This window comes from Cinclus cinclus, chromosome 1 (assembly GCF_963662255.1).
Source record: "Cinclus cinclus chromosome 1, bCinCin1.1, whole genome shotgun sequence".
Classification (NCBI taxonomy): Eukaryota; Metazoa; Chordata; class Aves; order Passeriformes; family Cinclidae; genus Cinclus; species Cinclus cinclus.
In genome coordinates this window covers 29,893,445-29,911,705 of record NC_085046.1, presented here as the reverse complement: position 1 = coordinate 29,911,705, position 18,261 = coordinate 29,893,445, and the positions used below count along the sequence as shown (strand labels likewise).

Below are 18,261 nucleotides of genomic sequence, written 5' to 3'. Positions count from 1 at the left end.
CTAGGGATATGACTACAATGCATGCTGCAGCTAGATGCAAGGATGTGTAGGTTCAAAATGAGTCAATGTGGATACTGAAAAAATCTTGTCAGGGAGACTCTTGTACCGGCTATTTCATACTACTAAGAAAAGGTAATTTGTGTCAGCACAGTATGTTTGCCTCTATAAAGCTTCTACCATCCTGAAAGATTAGTTTGGGGACAGACATAAACTACTTACAGAGTGTGTGTTTATGTTTTGTCACTGTTCAGTAAAGATAAAATCAATAAGAATGGGTAGCTCATGAGAATTCTTCAGACATTGTATAAGTAGCTTAAAGCTGGACTGGACATGTTTACACTTTCTTTGAAGGTATAGAAGTATAAACATGCTCTGAAACACTGGCTTAGAATATCCCTAACCCTATATGGATGAAACCATGCTTAAATGAGTTTTCCTTCAAGTATGTAAATAAATATTAACTAGAATAGAGATAACATTTAACCAGGAATGGCATCCAAATCCAGATGGTGACAGCTAACAACATACTGCAGGAGTCTCTATGGGAGCTGAGGGTCTAAACACACTGTGTTGCATGGAGGCAAAGCATTCTGTTCAGTTACCTACATGAAGATGTTTAGTGGCTTTTGAGAATTTGGGGAATCCTTCCTGACCACCTGCACAATGTCCCAGAGATCCTCTGCTATAGCTATCAGCCCCAGCAGTAAACTTCAGCTCCTCCAGTGTTTGCAAACTGAATCAAGGTCCTAGTCAGTAGAGACAGTGAAATCTAGGAATTTATTCAGACAACCAATGCATATCCCTGGTTAAGGGTGAACTACACAGCTGTTTCAGTTGGGCTGACCCAACTGAGCTGTATCACCCAGAGCTGCACAGTGGGAAAGCAGACACCTTGCTGACGTGCAGATGCCTACATTGTAGGGATGCAGCTGGATTTCTGAATTTGATCCTGAATTTCTTTCTGTTTACATACTAGTTTTTAGCCATAGCCCAATGTGAAATGAGAAGTCAAAAATCACAATTTCTTCAATATTATTGAGTCATTCAAGCTAAAAGTTTCTGCAGAGAAACCATACTAGGAAGTCTTCCATTAACACAATACTCCACTCAGTCTTAGGGTATTGGGGCAGAGAAGGTGTCCTGGTTAGAGAGCAGAGAACACAAGCTTCTTTTTTCAAATATAAAGTCCTCTCTCTTCATGCTCAGAGCAGAAGGGACATAGGAAAGTGAATCAGATTTGTATAATCAAATTTTTGATATAAGATCTGAAAATGTATGGCTGCATTCCACATTTTCCTTTAGGGTATTAATGTAAATTATTTCTACACCGCAGGCTGAACCTTCTGTTTCCTCTCAACAGTTTGTACATTGATACTTTTCAGTGCAAAAGTCACAGTCTGATCTGGGGAGCTAATACTGTTATACTAACTTATAACAACAATTATATAGTTTACTAAGAATAATAGTATTCAAAAGCAGCATGGGCAATACAGGACTTAGCACTTCATTAATTCCACAATCATTACAAAACCTAATATGCCACAAATTGTAGTTACACAGTATATTCCATTAAATGAAAAAAACGTGGTTTTTTAATTTAAATTTTGTAAATTATTAGTTCATTTTTAAGACATCTAGAATATAATTGACTACTAATTGCAAATAATGTTTCATGTTTGAGTTAGAATTGAATTTCACTTCTGAAAAAAATATTTTAAGCACAATAATAAATAGAATACAATGAGAAGTCTTTAAAATTTTTAAAGAAACATTGAATTTGTGTGTATTTTCCTGTGTTTTATTACAGCACTATCAAGCAGTGTAGTTATTTCAGAGTACTGTACATATGAATTAAATTAAGGAAACAGAGCTATTAGGAGAAAATAAGCAACTAAAACCACTCAGTTTTTTCTTAATCCTATATCTGACCTTGTTAACAAGCAGGTGCAAGACTTCACACTATAACCAAGAACAATAAAGAAGCATGCTGTCCTCATTTTTCCTCTAATTGTCCTTTCCTCTAAATCATGTTAGTTCCCATTGGTTTTATGCGATATTCACCAGTATTACCTTTTGTTCTTTTAAACTTTATTGTAGTCATGGAAATAGGAGTACAATCCTTTGATCTCTCACATCACACAAAAGTAATCTATGAGAATATAGCATATGCTGCAGTATGAGAAATGTATCCCAGTTGAATTCCTTAGTCAAAAGAATTATGTACCTATGGTATCCTCTGTGAAAGTTCTCTGCAGTGAATTATTCCTACTGTTGTTACTGAGTACAGCAATGAAAAGGCACAGTCAAAGAGCTCACGTATATACCATAGGTAGGTTATGTCCTTATTAACTCTTTCTCTATTTTTTACCAGGGTAAAAGACGTCTAAAAGCCATCTATAGTTATATAAGAAGTTAAACAGCCAGCATACAATTGTGTTTTTTTAATGGCATTTATCTTCAAGTTACTCTCTTGCTATCAAAGAATGCAAAAAACAAGGTAATGAACAACAGAATGTAGTCCTGCCAAAATGTGTGTTGTGGTTGTTGCATCTAAAAGTGATTCACTGAACCCAAGTGGTTCAATTTAGCTCTTTTTTACACATTCTAAAATGATACAAAGGAAGAATAATGAAAAGCAGAATCAAAATCTACTTTTAAATCTTAGAAGGAAAGCAGATGGATTTTCTATCTGAAAACATTTACAGGAGAGCAGATGGGTATATACAAGGATGCCATCTAACAGTCATTATTTTAAGATCTGTCATTTTAAAGATGCAACAAAATCACAGAAGTAGTGAAAGCAATGAAACCCAACATTTACTCTTTGCTCAGCCAGTGATTTCCTGTGTGGTCTATATAGTGTTTTAAAAATACACCACACAACACTGTTACATCAGATAATGGCTATTTTATGAATATTTTTGTTAGACTTTGTTTTATTAAATTTCAGATTTAAAAGCAATTGTAAGCAAGGTGGAAATTATGAAACTGTACAGTCCCCAGTTCCCCACATAAAAAAAGACCCTTTTTACTAATAAGCATTGTACTACCTTTAAACCATGATTGAAAACTTTGGAAATAAGTGATTTAAGCATCTGGGGAACTTTTTTCTGTAATAAAAAATGCTTCCTCAGTCAATATCCCTTGCTTGATTTACACCATTCATGTAAGCTTAACTTTACAAAGTTTGTGGGAAGATGTGCAAAGGTCAAATTAAATCACCCTAGATTCTATAATTTTATTTATTCTATTGAAAAGATCATTAGGTATATGTGCAAGGTATCCACTAAATCACTAACAGATCACCTAACCTCACTTCTGCCAGTCAAAAAGTCTTTTCCAATATACTATAATATTATTAAACCATCATATATGATCCTCTTAATCACATTAGCCTCTCTAAAATGTGAATGCAGCTGAAAGTACTGCCAGACAAGGATCATGATTTATAGTGATGGGCTATGATTAATAGTCCAAACAACCTTTTAGAAAGCATGGTATCAAAAAGGACATTTGTTTTTTACATTATAAAAAATGAGAGCAAACAAAATCTTATGTTTAATAAGGATCAAAATGTCTGCCCATCTGGAAATGTTGCTTATAGGAACCCTATGACTCTCCCACTATGATACTTACACCACTGTTTTCTCACAAAACAATCTTTTGTATTAGAAGGGAAATTATTGTTTTCCAATAATTGTGATGAATTATGATGATTTGAAAAGTTATTTTCTCAGCTCAGAGAGAGACTCATTAGCACTAATAAAATACACATCAAGGTATAACCAGCTCCTTGTGAAGATGGCTATGAGTTTAACAGGTTAAAATTTCATAAAATTATGATAAAAATATTAAAACCTGCTGCTTCTCTTTAAAGCATATAACCAATTTGCCATTCTACTAACATAAAACAAGTTAAAGTGACAGGTCACATGAAAGAGAAGAAAAACAAGAAGCCTTCAGGGTTCTTAAATATGAGTCGTTTACATGAAAAAATTTTGAGCTCCATATACCTAAAATTTGTGTTTTAACAAATATTATATGTTTATATGACTTATAAATATATTTATAAAACGAAATACTATATTTATATTATTTATAAAATAACACAAGGTGGAACTACCTCGATCTACAGGAACCTTCTAAATGAAAAAGGGTTGCCTGTAAGGAAAGGGCTGAATACTCTGTGGAATGTATAATTCTAATTTTTATGAAGCAATCCCAGACATTTTCAAGATTTAAGATTGAAGAAAAAAAGAAACACTAATTCCTGCAAACATGAATGCACACATGTAACTTTACTCTGGCTAGTAGCCTAATTGGCTTATTAATGATTTAATATGTAAATATATTCATTTAAGCAGTTCCGGTATCTGTACCAGGTTTCCTGGCAGGAGTCCTCCCAGGCACCTCGGTGGCCCCAAACTATGGATCCTGAGAGACACCTCTCCTGCTACAGGGTGTCTAGATCTGAAAACCAATTCATGCACAGAAGTTCAGCTTCATCTTTTTCCAGCAGCATCACCAGCTGGAGCAGCTAAAGAGATTAGGACCAAATTCTGAAAGCAATTTAATTCAGAACTAACATTGCTAAAATACCTCAGTTGTTGCTTGCCCTAACAGTATTTCACAGGAGCTTTTCTGTTTTTGGAGAGCCTGTTACAAGTTACCCTGAAGATATCAGGCTGGCTGTAAGGAGTCAGTTCTGTAGGGTGTCAGGTCTGCAAACACACCATAGGGGTTTCCTCACTTATGCCCACTTCAAAGAAGCATTAAGAACAATTTCTCTTTATTACAGTTTTTAACTGGATTTCTTTCCCCTGTGATGATTAATTAGGCATTTGTTACAATTTGCTTTCTTTCCACCTCTAAGAATAAATGTACCCTTCTGCTAATCAGACACAAACAAAATGTTTTGAAAAGTAATCACTTGCTAAAAAAAATGGAAATTGGGCTTCTGTGTTGTGAGGAATGTACACACATAGCACAGTGAAATTTAACACGGGTAAACGATCTGACTACCTCAAAGTGAAGTTTTTGCCTTCCTACAGTGGCCTTTCACCCTGCCCTTTCCTCCAATCTGAGGAGAGCTGATGTTGATGGAACATATAATGGCTCCTTTCCTGTGTAGTAAAGTCAGCAATAAAGCTCAGTAATTAAGGTGACTGGGGAGGCCCAGCCCAGCAGGCTAGTGGTGTGGCGAACACTTTCAGAACTTCAAACAATATCAAAGTCACTGAAAAACGGGCCCAGTTCAGGACTGGTTTGAATTAAGCCCCACTTCCACACGCACTTTTCAAATCCAAGCTCAAACAAGAAAGCCAAGGCCTTCTGGATTTCATTAGAGCCAATTATCTTATCTGTTTCATCTCAGGCCTGACCCTAAGGCTGGCAAACAGCTATTCAGTGCATTTGTGTGGTTGTTTGAGAAAGCCTCCAGCCAGCCAATGGCCTGAGGAACCTCTAATTAAAACACAGTTGCCCCCTGCCTCTAGTGATTAAATATTTTCAAGCTTTTGTAAATAATTTTTCCATTCTTTGCCCCAAGCCTCAGAGGTCCAATACATGCAGTAATTTATTTAGTTTGTCAAAGAATACTGCTGGAAATAAAACTATAATAGAAACTTAGGAAACTCTTATATCTTGCCTAACTTCTGCAAGTGACATTCTACAAGCTTGCACAACATGTATAGTGTTTCTTATGTAATTAAGCCTTTAAAAACTCATTGTGTTTGAAGCGATACAGTGTACAACAGGCCCTATATTTTGCTGATGATCATCATGTTTCCTCAGATGTCAACAGGATATGTATGCTCATGGGCTTCATGGGATCAAAGATGCTGCAGATGTGATGCTGAGAGGTATCTAAGCTTCTGAGATGTATGGACTCCTCTGAGAGGCTGGATCACACTTAGGAACCCTGTTTGGGAAGGACTGAATCCTACCAGTAGCTTACTTTTGGAACTGAAGAACAGCTCCAAAATACAGATCCATGTCACCATGTCCCAAATAAATTCTAGTAATTAAAATCTGCATAAAAGACATCTGGGCTAGAGGACTTAATCCCTCTATCTCCCTTTCTCAAACCCTGGGAAGACACTGCCTTTTGCATCAGATCAGAGAACCTGATTCTAGCTTGGTTCTGGCCTTGGTACCACACAGTGCTCCACCTCAAGTAATCCCATGTCTCATATGTGGCCAATGTCACCACTACTGAGTCTGTGTATCTCTCATGCACATCTCCATGTGATGGAGAAAGGAACAACTTGCATCTCTCAAACTAACCTCTTAACTCCTTACATTTTACTATTATTCTTAACAAGAACAAACACATTATATCAGTAAAATGCACTGGATGCACTGTCATGAACCAAAACCAATCACATAAAACACAGCACAGAATGAATAAAAAGATGCGCCATGTATATGTTCCCTGTGGAGACTTGGGGAACTACAGGGAGAAGCTGTACATGCCAGAAAAATAGAAGCAGTCTTAGCAGTACAGGAATTTAAACACTGCCCAGTTTTGTGTGAGGCTTTGTGTAGCAAAACAGAAATGTAATAAAATATTTCAAGGAAGTTAATGAACCAGTCTTGTAGCTGTTTATGACAATACCCTACAAGCATGAACTTTATCACACAAAAAAATCAGAAAACCTGTACCTGGTATCATATGGAAAATAAAAATCATAAGAGCATTCTGAGAATGACACTGCAATAATAAACAAAGTGGATGAAATTTAGAAATCACTTTAGGTGGCTGGAATGGTAATACATTCTGTATTTTAAAGACATGCTACAGAAAGAATTTGCAAAATTTAGACATTGCTGTGTTGTGACTTCCAACAGAGAAGGTCGAAGGTTACACAAGAACTTGCCTGACTGACAGGCAGAAAAATGATTTTGCCTATAGACAGTGGCAGTAGTAATGGCTTGGGGATAATAGTTTGGTACAGTTGAGCTTCAACCAAATGCAGATTTCCTGAATTAGTATATAATAAAGTTACTACAAAATTTCATGATGTACAGAGGAAACATACCTGGAACGGAGAAGCCATTGGTCGACAAACAATAATCTAATTTGCATTGTGGACAAACTGCCCTGAACAAAACCACAAAGTAGAAGATACCAAGACCAAAAGCAGAATGTCATGGAACAACTGAAGAAAGATCATGGAGTCAAATGTGTTTCTTCCAAAAGACAAGTTAAAGGAGATGTTCTACGTTCAAGTCTGGGTGAAGGCCAAAGACTATCAAGCATAGAAGTCAAGGAAAGATGAATTTTCAAGAAAAAGATCACAGGCATAAATAAAAGTTGATGACACACAAGCTAGGAAAAATGAGGGTAAAAAAGAGACTCTAGTCTATTAGTCTAGCTTTGGTTCTAGGAGGGATTTATGTAAAGAATGGTTTCAGAGGAAGACTGATATGCTCTTTTGGAGGAGGTCTAGAATCAGAGGACAAACAGCAATATGTACACTCAATGGTCTTGGAGAAAGGAGACATGAAGATGGAGAGTTTAGAAGTGCTTTTTCATCATGATTGCATTACAAGGCACAAGAGCCTCTTGTGGGGGGGAATGAGAGATTAAATAGACAAATAAGGGAAGAGAAAAGCTTATATCCCAGGTAAATGAAAGAGCATGAGGGCCTGGTAACAAGCAGAAGAGTTTTTGAGAAAACTCAGATGCTTCTGAGCATCAGAGAAAACACAGATGAGGAACAACTTTGTGATCAGAGGCATATGAAAAAACTGTGGGAAGAAAAGAGATGTTACAGATGCTATGGAGAACCTGATGAATATTATGACTCCAAGAGAGAAATGTGAAAGTGGGAAGAAGGGTGGAGAAGGGAGTATTAGAAATCTTGGCAAATTATTTATACTGCTTGGTACTGTTGGAAATGTATTTCCAATCTTTGGATCTTTCTGATCTCTTCCAATTTACTACATTCCAAGTACTTCCAATCCAAAATTTGCTTTCCAAGATAACAAAAGACAGCATAAAAAATTCTGGGTTTATTAATCAAATTTTCACATAGAGGCCAATGACTGAACTTAACACAAATCAAAACTGACTGAAGAACACTCATGTATGTCATGGTTTTAGTTTCAGGGGTAGCTAATACTTAGCAGTGGCCCATCTGCTGGAACAGAATCAGAATAAATCGCTGCATTCTTGATTAGTTTGGAAATTAAAGGGTCTTCAAGCTATTATAAACTCTGCATTACTTTGGCTGTATTTGCAGTTTCTGACAAGAATTACACTGAAAATGATGGGCAACTTTTTGAAATATCTTTTCTTTGTTGGAAAAAAAAATGAGGCAAATTATCAGACAGTAAATTGTAATTTTCAGATGCAGAGGGAATCAGTTTTCATAGAGAGTCAATCACACAAAAAGTGAAGCACATGTCAGTGAAGCATGTGGAACGAGAAATCCCTGTGACAGGAATTGAAACACATTCTGAGGTTTAACAATATATTCTTAGCAATACACTCTTAATCTGTAAACATCTTGATTGAAGAGGTAGGAAGGTTAGACTGGAAAGGTGGTAATATGCTCACACACTATTAGCCTAGTAATTCAGAACTAGAACACTAACTTTTTCAAGAAATGTACTTTTTTTTTTACTAAAACATAATCCTTTTTGTATATTTGTACCTCCTTGATATTTTTCAGAGGGAGAATTAATTTAAACATGAGGAAAAAAATCCAAACCCAAAACATTCCAAATATACTGACAGCAAATGCATAAATTTCAGATGTGATGAGGTCAGGTTCAATCCCCTGATTTGTAGGAATGGGGGACAAGAAACCGTCTTTACTCTTTCACAGCACCTCAGAATCATCAAGTTGGAAGAGAACTTCAACATTAGCTTGTCCAACTGTCATTCCCACACCACCAAAACTATGCCTAAACCATATCGCCAAGTTCCACATCCAGACCATTCCACCTCTTGAACACGTCCAGAGACAGGGACTCTACCACCACCCTGGGCAAATCAATCCAATGCCAAGCCACTCAGTCTCTAATCTGAACCTCCCCTGGTGCAATTTAAGGCCAAAGCCAATCCCAAAGCATTGGGATTTTTCACTTAAAAATCTCTAGCTTCCTAGAGTGATGTCCTCACCAAGAGGTTAGACATGAACACTGTCATCAAAGGGTTTGAAACACACTTAGCTGTTTTCTTGGAAACTTCCAATTGTTTTGGTTTTGTTCCAGTGTAGAAGAAGAAAATCACATGCCATAACCACAGACAGTTGCTGCTTACTGGAAGTGCTGTCTTTAGTCATCTCTAATAATGCACACCCTGCACAGGAGGGACACAGCACCAGAGTTTGGTCAATTTACTGACAGTGAGAAAAAAATCAAATAAGCCGTATCATCCCTTCAGCCCTCCTCCTTCTATGTTCTGATAAGCATGTACACTCCTACATGCATGACACAGGAGAAATGAATCCCAAACATAGCTATTTTCAACCTGGCTTATCCTGTGCTATAATTTGTTTGCTTTAATTTTCCTTTCTTTTTAATAAATTAATAATCTTGGTAACTTTTGTTTAACGTTGATATAAATATCACTGGAAGGCTTGTGGTAGGTAAGCATATGAATCAGCTAATAAGATCATTCAAAAGTTTACTTTGTTTTAAGGCATGACAACTCATGAAACTGATTATATATAATCTTAAAGATTTGACTGCTTAGTCAGGTTAAATGTAGCCACAATATTTAGGATAAAATCCTGCCACATTCACTCAATGAAAAGCCTCTGATTTCACAAACTCTTTTAATAATTATTTTTTTCAAGAAGGTACTGTTTTGTATAAGTAACAGTTCTGCATCTAAGCTATGAAGTATGGTGTTGTGAACAACTGAGATCTGCATAAACTAATGACAAAAATGACCAATTTCCTTCTAAATCCTAACCCTTGTATATTTGATCACAGGACAAAGATCCCACGTTGCCTGAGTAAAAATATATACAATGGTAAGTCACTCTACAATTAAGCATTTTTCTTATACTGCTTGTAAAATTAATGTCTCAGAGTCTGAAGTCTGATGGATTCCCTCACACTAGGTAATGACTTACTATCCAAGAAGCTGCACTGATTTAATGGATTACTGATGGCCCAAATAGCAATGCTAATACCACATAATGATGAGTCATAGACCTCCCTGAACTTATTAATTAGACATCTATTTTTGAGACATTTATCTTTTTATAGTTTCAAACATCTCTCCACAGGACTAAAGGCAGACTTCAAAAAGTAATGAAATACTTCGAGTTAGGGTTCCAACAATATCCAGTAACAAGAATCCTCATAAGATCATGCAGCACTGAGCACAGTGCTATGCAGCATGTCACAATTTTAAAATTGGACTCTTGCCAGATTTCTCTTTTTCTTCAGAATCATTGCAGCTTTATTTTCTAGAATATTTTCCCGTGAAAAAAAAAGCTTATTCATTTTATGCAATTGTTGTATAGGTAAAGTATAGCACAGACACACAAAAGGATAAAAAATATATCTCCAAGGAATTATTTGTGTAAAAGCATGAGAATGTCTATAAGCACAGACATGCCCTGGAGGTACTCACACAAACTAACACTGAGACACAGGTGCGTGAACACACCAGAACCCCACAATACTTCTTTGCAATCCTGCTCAGATTTGAAAGAAACAAAATTAAGAGTCCCATTTTTTTTTCTTTGTCTAAGTATTAAAAGAAGAATAGTGGAGGTCTCATTAGCTAAGCTAGCTAAAGAAAGCATGAATAAGAACTGTGTAGCTGAAAGGCCTCTGTTTCTGCTGTTCTTGAAACAACACTTCTGTCTGATTCTGGATAATGGGCTTTTAATAAAAATATCCACCAAAGGAAAACAATTAAACAATACATAAAGCACCAGGGTGCAATCTAGTGGTTCTGTTACAGTCTGGAGCTGTTCCAGCAGAGAACATGTGGATATTTTTTACAGGCTGCAGCGTAGTTCTCAAAAGTTATTATAAAGCAAAAAAATTTAAACTGGGACTGGACATCTATACAATCACTCAGTGTTGCTGTAGGATTTTTTATTCTGACCTGAAACTTATCAAGGTAAAACCAGCACATTATCTTCATGTAAAGATCACAGATATTTTGACTTTTAGGATAAAAGTATCTTCTCCATACTTGTTGGTGTTCAATTTCTTCCAGGATGTTTCTGGTCATATTTATCAACTTTTCCATTGAAATATTTGACATCATGGCAATTCTTTATCCATACACCTCTATTCTTTCATCTTTCTGGCTTAACAAAAACTAGAAAATGGTTATATTGGAAAAGAGTTCAGATACTTTCCAGTATTTTGAAACTACAGACCATGTATGGCTTGGGGTTTTAATCCAATAGTTTTTAACCTGAAGCACATAAACCTGACACATGCCATATTTTATTATCCTTTCTCCTCCACCCCCTACTCTGCCATGTCAATAAAAGAAACTGTGCATCTGTAGAAAAGTAAGGCAACACTAATTAATTTCTGTAATGAACGGTTTCACTTTTGTAGTTCCAGTGAATTAAAGGAGCACCATATACAGTTTTAAAAATCCTGGTACAGTAAAGGTAAAAATTTAGGGTATTTCAGTCAAAGAAGTTAGATTTTCCAAATAAAAGTAAAGAAGTAGGAAGAACAAGAGGTTGCAGGTTATAAACACTGTTGCCAGTTTTAGTTTTATGGTGAACTTTGAAGTATAACAAAATGCTGAGAAGCTGTTTATACCACTGTTTCAAATACTTTTAACTCTGCTTCTCCATTTCCTAAGGACTCAATGCTCAAAACATTTGTCAAGCAAAGAAAAAAAAAAAAAAAGCATGAAAATTTACCACTGTTACAAAACCTTTGTTACCACACTCGAAAAAGTATTCTAAAGTCACAAATCATCAGGGCTATTGAATGTTTACATATGAAACTTATACTGAAAGCAGATTTTAAAATAATTCCAAGCAGACTTCTACCTACTTCAAACTTCTTCAAAAGAAACTGCTCAGGCAGATCCTAAGTTATCTTTCTATAGCTGTTTGGTACATATTTACTTGAATTCTCCTAAGACATTGTCTATGGCAGAAGGGAAAAGAGAGACCATTTCATCTCTGGCTGAAATGAGCATCTTTCAAAGACGCCTGGTAGAAGTGACAAGGCCAAAAATCTAAAAATGATTGAAACTGTAACTGACAACTGCAGAATGCTAAGGGTGTCTGAAAGCAAACTATATACATCCATACAGAAACCATTATTTAGATTTCTTAGAGCTTCCATGACTGTGTTCTGTTCAGCCACATTTCTCTTCCTAAAGGCATTGCCCTTGATAATGCAGAAGGACTGTGGATAACTAGCAATCTCAATAACATCCACCTGCATTTGTGGAAATCATTACCTGCCTGTCATACATGATTCAGAGATTCTGCCTTCCTCCATACACAGTAAAATGCTGAATGTATTTCTGCCAACAAATAGTCAAGACAAATAACAATAGTTGAGACAACCTTTAGCAGTTGTTAGAAAGTAATATATTGAGAAATAAGTAATTAGTTTCCATTAGTAAAGATAAGGATGGCATTTGGTTAGTCTGAGCCATTGTGAATAGACTTCACCGATAACACAATAGGTTAAAATTCTGAAGATGTTACTGGAGTTTACTTCTCGTTCTTTCATTGAGTCATGAGGCTGAGTAACTAACTTGCTTTTTTTTTTTTTTTTTACCTGCTCCCATGCTTTTGTCTTTTTATCTCTTTGAAGAGATACCAAACATTATCAAAGAGAAATCAAACATTTGAATCATAAACTTAGTCTTATTGTAGTTTTCAGACATCATCTAGTATAATATAACCCCAGCAGCAGTCTCTGGAAATTAGAGTAATAAAAAATTAATAGCATTAAGTTATGAGTATCAAGAATCAGAAAGTATGGTTTCAAATACTTTATACTCAAACTCTATTCTTGGTGGAATTCATTAAACATCACAATACAGCACTTTACTATGACTCACTTTCAATAGTTAGGTACAGCTAGGAAAAAAAAGTTGATTTTGTCTTCTACATTCTTTTGTTATGTTTACCAGAAACCAAGGTTTCTACTCAGACAGTTATACAACATTGCAGAGCAAGGATGCCAAAGACAGCCATAATAATATTCCAAATCATATAAATCGATGGTTCGCCCTCATGTGGTGTATTTAGCTCATTTCCAGAAAATACCAAGTCTCAGCAATGAGCAATTAAAGTGATTTGGCAACTGAATGCATTTCTAAATGAAGAGAGATTGAAAAAGACCAGAGATATAGTATTTTGAGGGAAGAAAAATGGGAAAGGACATGACACAGATCATACAAATGTATTTAAAGTAATAAATGTAGATAGGCAAGAATGTGAGTTTCATCTACACATGCAATACATAAACAAATGGACATTTAATGAAAGTGGAAGACTAGTGATTTGAGCTAAAACAACGAATTTTTGTTTATCAGACACACATACTTAAGGCCATAACATTCAATACCAAAGGAAACTTTTTAAAGTTATCTCAAATTCCTTAGTCAACAAAACGTTTTAAAAGTAACATTTACAGGAAATTTAAATTAATAAATAAAAATACATGCTGTTACTTCTATTAAAGAACATAAGACATATATAGCAATATAGCATTATTCTCAGCATTTATGAGTTAAATTCTAACATAAATACTAAAGAAAAACTACAGTCAATACCTATGCTGAAACAGAGTTAACAAGGACAACATATATGAAAACATCAAAAGTACTTGTACAAAGCTTTTTGTTTGAAATGTCAAAATTAAATGTCATTGAGACCTGGAAATGCAAAATGATGGGGAAAAAAAGTACACATCAATGCAATGTTTCAAATGAACTTAAGTGTGGCCTGTATGGCCACAAGATGACAAGGAATCTTTTTGTTAATATTTTTGAGCACAGACTAGAAAACAAGCAGTTTTAAACATATTTATTTTCTCCCAAAAAAAGCACTAAGAACTACGAGACAGGGATAAATATTTTCTGCATGTTTTTGTTTTCTTTCATTTTTACATTGTAACACATGTAATTTCAACCATGATTTTAATTTTTGAACTTTGTTTAAAATTATACTTTGGGGTAATTTCAAATGTATTTTAAATTAAATCATGGATATAGTTAATCCTTAGCTCTGCCTTATTGCCACCTATTTATTTTGAATTTGCTCCCCTTCTTAAATTAAAATTAAACACGTGACTGCTGAAAGATAATATTATCCTGAGCTATTTCTAATCATTCCAAGAATCACACACACATACATGTTTCATTTTATGCAAGCTTTTATGGCCAGGTTCATTAATATGCTGTGGCTGTTTTATGCTACTCTGGAGTAGTGCAAAGCAGCCAGAGCATACTGGCTGGTTCAGCTAAATTTACAATGGCTTTGTTGAATAAAAGCAGTGCAAAGCAGTTGGAAGGCACAGCCCAGATTCCTTCTGTCTCTTGCTTCTCCTTCACTCTTCTGAACAGTCATTTGTTTTCACCGCCTCCTGCATCTTCTGTATTCCACTCTACAGAAACTCTCCTGTCCCCTGCAAACTCCAAGTACACACATAGACATATGTGCATGTACAACACAGACCTGAGCCTCTTTCTGCTGCCTGCTTTACTGAGCACATCTGGTGTAACGTGGAGCTTATGAAAATAATTATTTGAACATTACTAGTCAACCATTGCTCTTATTTTTTTTCTAGAACTGTTGGCAGAAGAGAGTGGATTACATCCTCATAAACTCGAGTGTAAAATCATCCTCTTAGAAAACAGCCACCATCTCCTTCGGCTTTCAAAGAGATTAAAGCAAATTTAACCTGAATAGGTGGAAGTAAATGATGAAACAAATTCTCTAGAGGGATACTTCAGAGCTTAAAAATAATGGAAAAGAGCTGCACATTTTTGTTATCTTAGGAGAAAAGAAGAGATGCTTATCCTTTAGAAAAATGTCATTATTTCAAGGATTTTTGTAGCTAGGCCAGTTCCTTAACATCAAACAACACTTTTCATTTTCTACTATCTCCTTGTACTTAGCACAAGCAAATTCATTTTCTTCGTAGAAATAAGAAAGAAATGAAAACATCTTTTATAAATGAATGAGAATTCTTCATCTTCATTTGGCTACAGACACTTAAACTTGATTTTGCAGTAGAAAGAGTTAGTTCAAAAATATAATAAACTTTTCATGTAGCACTGAAATCAAAATGGCAGACACAAACCAGCACCACAATTTTTCCTGTTGCCCACGACAGCCCCAGTGCAGCCACTCACTCAGCATGCCTTTGAAGTGATTACTCTGTGTTCAAATTTTTCTGCATTTTCACGCATGAAAGTTGTTTTTTTCCCGAAGAAATAGATATATTTTCTCAAACTATTTGGAGGAAGAGTGAGGTGGAATATTATTCAGTCCTAAAAAGACTTACATAAAATAGATTTATCTAGTTATTTATGCAGTGGGAAATAACCAGTATTCCACTACCTGCATGTATACATGTATTTGTGCAAATGCTTCTACCAATACATTCTGACCTAAAAACAACATACCTGATATCAAGTACATTGTTAGATATAATACCTGGTTATGAGCTGAACTCTAGAGACAGAAAAAAAAGTCTTGGTCTCTTTTTTTCTGTGGATATTACCACTCAGAAGGATCTCTGCTGTGAAATTTGACAGTCAATCAAGTAATAACGAGCTACCTAGTGTCAAGGCTGGTGACACTTCAAATATGTGCTCGGCGCAATTCTAGGATGAAATTAGGGCTCTTCTGGTGAGAAAGTGAAAGCTATGTGCACCCCCTGGGGAGTTTTAGATTATTTTAATGCAAATTTTTCAGTGCCTAAGAACTCAAAGGATTAGGCTCTGGAGCCAGCCAGTAAGCAGGAAGCCTTGGCTTCTCTCCAAACAGGCTCCACCCATCTGCAAACTTTTCATACCTCGATTATGGTCGGGAGAACCTTCACCAGTATCCAATCCTGCCTTCACTAGGGGGTGAATACTGCCCAACCTCTCTGGTAGGTAAAAAGAGAAAATCTCTCCATTTTTTTCCTTATTTTTCTCTTAAGATTGAGGACGTTCAAAACTTGCTCCACACCTTAGTTTGGACCTTCTCTGTAAATCTTTCTATAAAAGCATGTAATCTAATATAAAAAAACAAATCACGTTTTTCTATCTCTGCAACTCACTTATTTTTCAACAAACTGACTTGCAGACACAAACTCCAGAACAACAGCTGATTTGTTAGGAGAGCATGGCAACTCTTCCACTGATTTTCTGGATTTTCTGGACTCTTGCCAGTCTGCTGTCTCACAGTTCTGTTCTGGCCAAACTGAGAACTTAGGCTACATCACATGTGACATTTTGGATAATGGCAAGGATAGATTCTGGCCCACGGCCAAAGTGTCTCTTTACTAGGAGCTGTAAATCTACCTACCACTCAGACCAGATCTACAGAAACAGCTACCTGGTCCATCCTAAGTAATTCACAAACTTTTGTATCCACCCTTCCAAGTTCCATGTTGTTTGTTTCGATGATCCCCATTCAAAACTGTCATACCAGTCATACTAAATCCATGTCAACAAGAACTACAGAGGGCACAAAGACTGTGACCAGGTCAAAAGGAGCTGGAGAATGTAGGGGAACATTTCCTGTTGTTGCTTAGAGAAAAACATTCACATTCATTACAACATTAATCACAAAGTTAAATGGATGCATTTGAAATAGCAACATTAAAATTATTTGCCTTAAAAAAATAGAGTTAAGTTTATGTCTGCATATGATTAGTCAGAGTGTAGTAAGTTACGTGAATTTTACTTTCCTGAATAGTGCTGCTTTGCTTAGGAACAGAGACTGAAATTCTCTCTAACTCTGAGACAGAGTAATAGGCACAGCAGCAATACTAGCTGCTCCAAACAATTTCCTAGTGAGTTAAAATAGAACTGTGAAGTACGTATTTGTAAATGCAGTATTAAGCCCAGGCATTTATCATCAGGATAGCAGGGGTATTAACTGTGGTTACAGCCTCAGTATGTGAGTCTTCTGTTGAATAAACTGGGACCACCATTCTCTGCATCATTAGATGGACATTACCTATACCATTAGTGGGGCGGTTTGGATCCAAACCAAGAATGTTGAGGTGGAAATACCAGAGATATTACTATCAGACACTAATATCAGTGATTTGAACCATCCAGTTCCTCAACTTATGTAAAAATCTCATAGAAGTATAGGAAACATCTTGGAAAGACCTGGAGGCACTACTGAGTGAAGAAAATTTGGAGCCTCCCACTTACCATTTGTTTAGACTCTTTAAATACAGACAAATGTAAATAAAATGAAAAGTTTCCACAATAACACTGGGATATTGTAAATGTGTAAGGCTGTTTCTCTGACTAGGGTTTAGACTGATTTCAGGTATGTTGCTTATTAGAAACTCTGCATATTATTTCATGGGCTGCACAGAAATTCTTTGGAAAAAAAACAAAAAACACACACACAAAAACCCCAACAAACAAGACAAGAGTTTAGTGTGTTTTGTGGTGTATTCTCAATAAAGTATAGTCAAAAACTGTGTAAGGTAATAGCACTGCTTCAAACTAAATGTTTTGAAAGAGACTAGAGATACATGTTGGTTTTCTCAATGCCTTTCTTGCATATCATTCTCCTTTAAATGAAACTCCTTTTCAGAGGTGTAGCATTTGCCCAAATTTGAAAGATAAACCCTTCACCTTCCCTAAACTTCATAAATCCTTCTACTGTATTGCTTTACAGTGAAAGAAATGGTGTATGTAAGACGGGACACTGAAAGTCTAAAAAGATAGTGTTCTGGACTGCTCTTATTTCCTCTGTTCCCATGAAACTAAGATTTAATAGATTATGAAGCATCACCCATGAAGGAAAAAAATTTCATTTATGAATGATCTATTGAGAACATCCATTATGAATGAGCAAATGGAAATACAGCATGCAACATTTCCTATCATTCTTGTTGCAGTATGTCAAAATTATTAACTTTTAATTAAATAACACTTTATTGAAAATTGTAGAAAAAAAATGTAATGGTCAAATCTGTGAGCATCATAATGAGTCTTTTAAGTGAATGAAGAACACTGGATTTGGTCCATACTTCATATTGCTTTTAGTCTGTTCTACTGTCATGTAATTACAATCAATGTGAACATGAACAGTAATTTTCTTCTGCTTG

General features: G+C 35.7%; 1 protein-coding gene across 1 annotated transcript in view; it reads right to left on the bottom strand.

The window, feature by feature from the left end:
* HDAC9 (histone deacetylase 9) overlaps window positions 1–18,261 on the bottom strand; it is a 270,154-nt gene that overhangs the window by 70,739 nt on the left and 181,154 nt on the right. Inside the window, exon 19 of the mRNA XM_062500976.1 lies at window positions 17,351–17,364. Coding sequence (XP_062356960.1) covers window positions 17,351–17,364 — 14 coding nt within the window. The remainder of the gene's footprint in view (window positions 1–17,350; window positions 17,365–18,261) is intronic.